Below are 4,950 nucleotides of genomic sequence, written 5' to 3' on the forward strand. Positions count from 1 at the left end.
TAAGTCACCATGAATACTTAGTCAATTAAATATACAAGTTACGCAATGGATTCTTTTAATCCATTTTTATTAATAGTTTCTGCTTTCTGAAGGACTAGTAATAGCCCTGAAGTGTGGTCAAGGGGATAGTTTGATAATATTTCAGACAAATTTATCGAGTGCTTACCACATGCCAGGCCATGTTATAGGCACTTTGGGGTACATCAGAGAACAAAACAGAGATCCTTGTCTGCGTGGAACTTAGGTCATTTTGTTGTAGTATTGAAAGTGTGAAAGATGAAGATAAATTAGCTGTGGGAAGGAAGCTTGACTTATTCATGGGAACAGCATGTTCAAAGACTGGGCTAGACATCTTGTGAAAAATGAGGAGCTTGAATGGGACTGAAACTTGACCAGAAGGCCACCAACTCTTCTTAGAGGTGACCCAAAGGAAGTACACAGACGTAAAGTTAAGATTCTCCTCAGAAAATAATTTTGAATATTTCCAAATCAAAACACCATAGTTTGTTCCTTAAGGGGGTGATAGTAGTTTTAACTGAAAAAAAATTAAAATGTAGCTAACCATGCCCTCAGCTATTAAAAATCAAACCAAATGACAACAGCAAACCTTCAGACCAGAACATCCACAACACATCTAGCTTGAAGCTGTGTACCATCTGGGGGTGTCCTACAAGTTAAACTCATTACCAGTGTACATTTAAGTAACTAGAATGAAGAAAATTACAGAATTTGTCAGTTACGAGTCAGTTAACAAAAATTATCTACTAAAAACTAATTACTTTGAATTTAGAATAGTTGATATGTAGCCTTTTTTCTGGCAGTAATTAGAAGGACCAATTGTTTTTTAAGTACCTTTCTAGACTGGGCCATAAATCCAGGTCATCTTCATAATAAAAGAATATGGGGAGGATATTATCTCATTTTTTCAAAAGAGATACTCCAAAAGGGAAAAGTTAAAAAGAAAGAAAATGAGAACCTCCTGGCTTATTTTACAGGAATGTTTCTGATTCATCTTCTTTTAGTTGAAAGTGAATTATTAAGTATTCAGAGGATGATTGTGGGCTCCATGAGAGCAACAAAGGGAGATTCTGTGATGAACTCATGAAACATAACCCATAAACTAATTTGGCAGCATTTAATAGTAATAACGTCAAGGTCTGCACATAATGTCCAAAAGAACTGCTCAAGTTCAGATATGAATTAGTGTGATAGGACTTCTAACTAATGCAGTATTACAAGGCTTCTTATTTTGGGATGGTGTCAAGACTAAAATGTGTCTCAAATCTCTGCAATGGTTTACTTGGTTTTGGAGACCATATTTTAAGGAGATGTATTGAAATATTTAGGCTTGAAAGAGGAGGGCTACTAGGATGCTGAAAAACCTGAAAATACTTCCATAAGGAAGGAGGTGGAAAATAGAGACTTAGGGGAACGTGAAATGATCTTCAGTTTTCTGGAAGGCTATCGCTGGGAAGAAAGAAGTAAGTATAAGCAGACTTTTGTTTTGCTCCAGATGGCAAGTCTAGGACCTAAGTTTAAATGCAGGAGACTTATTTCATTTCTGGAAAAGGAAGTTTATGTTTGTTTTCAAACAAACCAAAAGGAACATAAAAAAAAAGAAAAAAAAAGGAGTGGAGGGTGTGGTGGCTTGCACCTGTAATCCCAGCGACTCGGAGGCTGAGGCAGAAGGAACGCTTGAGCCCAGGAGTTAAAGATCAGCCTAGGCAACATAGCAAGACCCCCCATTAAAAAATTATCTGGTCATGGTGGTGCCACCTGTAGTGCCAGCTACTTGGGAGGCTGAGGCAGAAGGATGGCTTGAGCCCAGGAGTTAAAAGCCTTGGTGAGCTGTAATCTCACCACTGCACTCCAGCCTAGATGACAGAGCAAGACCACGTCTCTTAAAAAAAAAAAAAAAAAGGAATGTTCTCTTTTCGAAAGTGTTTAAACATTGGCCCAAAGACCACTTGCTGGTGATGTATTATAGAAGGTGTACCGGCACTGGGAGCAAGGTTGAAATAAGTAACTTTTCAAGTTTGTTCTTGTTGTTACGATTCCTTGAATCCCTGACCCAGAGGAAATATCATTTAATGATATTGTTTACTGGCACATTCATTTATTCAAATAAATATAAGTGCCCACTAAGTACTGATTCCTCTCCAAGTGAACAAGAAAGACAAAGTTCCTCCCTTCATTTTTAAGGATTTTCAAGGGATAGATAATTATTTGGATCAGCATGTCAATTGTATAGGCATGACTAAAACACTTGGATTTTTATTCTTTTTTTTCCATCTTCTACAGTATAGTAAAGGATTTTTTATTCTTTTGTGTAGGTTAAATATGCCCATCAGCCCTTTTTATAGTATTTTTCTCATCATAAACTTTTAAAAATTACTACATAACAATTTTATTTCTGTCTGAATTTAGGCAAATTTTAAATTAAGAGAAGTTGATTGATTTTGAATTTTCATAATAACACATGTATAGCATTGAAATACCTTCCCAATTAAAAAATGAATAGTTACTGGGGTAGGTAGATGCAAGCCACCTGTAATCCCAGCACTTTGGGAGGCTGAGGTGGGAGGACTGCGTGAGGCCAGGAGTTCAAGACCAGCCTTGGCAACATAGCGAGGCCTTGACTCTCCAAAATATTAAAACATTAGCCAGACATGGTGGCACAGCACCTGTAGTCCTAGCTACCCAAGAGGCTGAGGCAGGAGAATCACTAAAGCTCAGGAATTTGAGGCTGCAGTGAGCTATGATCCTAACACTGTACTCTAGCTTGAGTGACAGAATGAGACCTGTCTCTGAAAAAAATAAAAAGAAATAAAAAATAAAATGTGAATAGTCTTTGGCATGTCTACCACTTTAAGTGATTAGTCATTAATTCATTCAGCAAGTGTTTATTGAGTGCTTATTATGTTCCAGGAGCTATGTACGTTCTGGGGATATGGCAGTGAAAGAAATCCTTGTCATCTTGGAGCTCACAAAATAAACACACAGTGTATTAGGTGATAAGTGCTAAATAGAAAAATAAAGTGGAGGTGAGAAGCGATTGAGTAAGGGTCTTGGGGGCCATGATAAGGGCTTGGACTTATTGTGAGATGGGAAACCACTGGGCTGCTTGGTACAAAGAAGTGGCATGATCTGTCTTATAAAAGGATTATTATTGCTTCTCTTGTTAAGTACAGAGAGGGCATGGGTGAGAGAGGGAGGCCAGTTAGGAGAACTTGTAGTAATTCAGGTGAGAGTCGAGAGTGACCTAATCATGTGAAGGGAATGGAGATGGTAAGAGGTAGTTGAAGTCTGGATATTTATTTAAGATAGAGCCAACATGACTTGCTGATAGATTGGATTTGGAGGGTGAGAGTGTGAGATCATGGATGATTCTAAGGTTTTGGCCTAAGCAACTGGAAGATTCCAGTTGATCAAATTCAGCTGTCCTGGTACAAGCATGGGGTCGGCAAACAGTGGGGTTTAACCAGGACTGGGATTTTTCCAGGTGATCATGATGAAGGGAGGGGGAAAGAGTGATTCTGTAATGATTGACCGTACTTTAAGTTGGCCAAGGAGTAGGGTAGCAAGAACATGAAGATGGTGAAGAACATTAAGTTGGTAACATTGTGGTAGGTCAGTGCTTTGTTGTTTCTAGTGGGGTGGACGAATTTTTGAACTCAAAGTGCCAGAGGGACTAAAATGGGAAGATAGGAGGTACTTGTGATTGAAAGTATGGGGCTGGGCACGGTGGCTCACACCTATAATCCCAGCATTTTGGGAGGCCAAGGTGGGAGGATTGCTTGAAGCCGGGAGTTCAATACCAGCCTGGGCAATGTAGCAAGATGCTGTCTCTATAAAAAAAGAAGAAAAAGAAAAAAAGAAAGTATGGAGAGCTTATAATTATTGGTAATGACAAGATCTGAGGTTTGACTATGGAGTCATAGGCTGAAGTAGTATAAACAGAATCACTGGAGGAGAGGAGTTCAAAGAAATGAGAGATATTAGTATGATTATTTCAACAAATACTGAACTTTTTTTCCCATATGTGATTATTTGGAACTTTAAGAGAAGTGGGGTTTCATATAATACTTGATTACATTTTTTGTACCTTAATATCCTCATGCCTAATGCAATATTACAGGTCCGTATCATGAGCATTCTCATAGCTGGTCTTTCTTCTTAATGCAGTAACTACTGGTACTTCAGAGATGAATGCAATCTTGGATGATCCAGAATTTGCTGATATTGTGTTGAGAGCAGAGCAAGCAATAGAAGTTGGAATTTTTCCAGAAAGAATCTTTCAAGGTTCAAGTGGAAGTTACTTTGTGAAGGATCCTAAGAGGGTGAGAATTTCACAGACCTACTATATATAACAGAAATTTTGGAAAACACTAATTTAAATGCAAAGTCGTTGTGAGTTTCTGAAGATACTTTCCTATTAAATATGATTGCAACCTCTTTTCCAAAATAAAGGTCAGTTTTTTATTTTTACTAAAGCACACTACTATTTAGAAATAGAGCTAATCATTTTAAGTCATAGTTTGCTGTTGTGTTATTTTATATTTGGTTTCAAACATTTATTGAATGTCCATATTCCAGCTGTAGACTTGTTGAGCATATATATTCATAAGTCCTTATCTTATATTTTGCCCTACAAATACTTGTTTTTAGCATTATACCAGGGGAAGGAGGCTGAATAATCAGAAGTTTGAAGACATTGGCATCGGACAAAGTGAAATGAACCAAACTGATTCTAGAGCAGAAAGGAAAAGTTGATATGGGACTTTGTTCCAATTCATCTTGAATTTTTTTTAAAAACCTATGTTTTTTTCTTCTAAAAGCTTTCTGAATGATGCATAATGAGCAGTTCTTTTTTCAAGGTGAAGAATGTTTATAATTTCACCAAATTTTTCTTGCAAAGATTGAAGTTATATTTTAAAAATGATTTTTTTT

At 37.2% G+C, this 4,950-nt stretch overlaps 1 protein-coding gene across 1 annotated transcript in view; it reads left to right on the forward strand.

Moving 5' to 3' along the window:
- PI4K2B (phosphatidylinositol 4-kinase type 2 beta) overlaps positions 1-4,950 on the forward strand; it is a 30,709-nt gene that overhangs the window by 4,667 nt on the left and 21,092 nt on the right. Inside the window, exon 2 of the mRNA XM_012664188.1 lies at positions 4,186-4,340. Coding sequence (XP_012519642.1) covers positions 4,186-4,340 — 155 coding nt within the window. The remainder of the gene's footprint in view (positions 1-4,185; positions 4,341-4,950) is intronic.

This window comes from Propithecus coquereli, unplaced genomic scaffold (genome assembly GCF_000956105.1).
Source record: "Propithecus coquereli isolate 6110/MARCELLA unplaced genomic scaffold, Pcoq_1.0 Scaffold87, whole genome shotgun sequence".
In the NCBI taxonomy this organism is placed as follows: domain Eukaryota; kingdom Metazoa; phylum Chordata; class Mammalia; order Primates; family Indriidae; genus Propithecus; species Propithecus coquereli.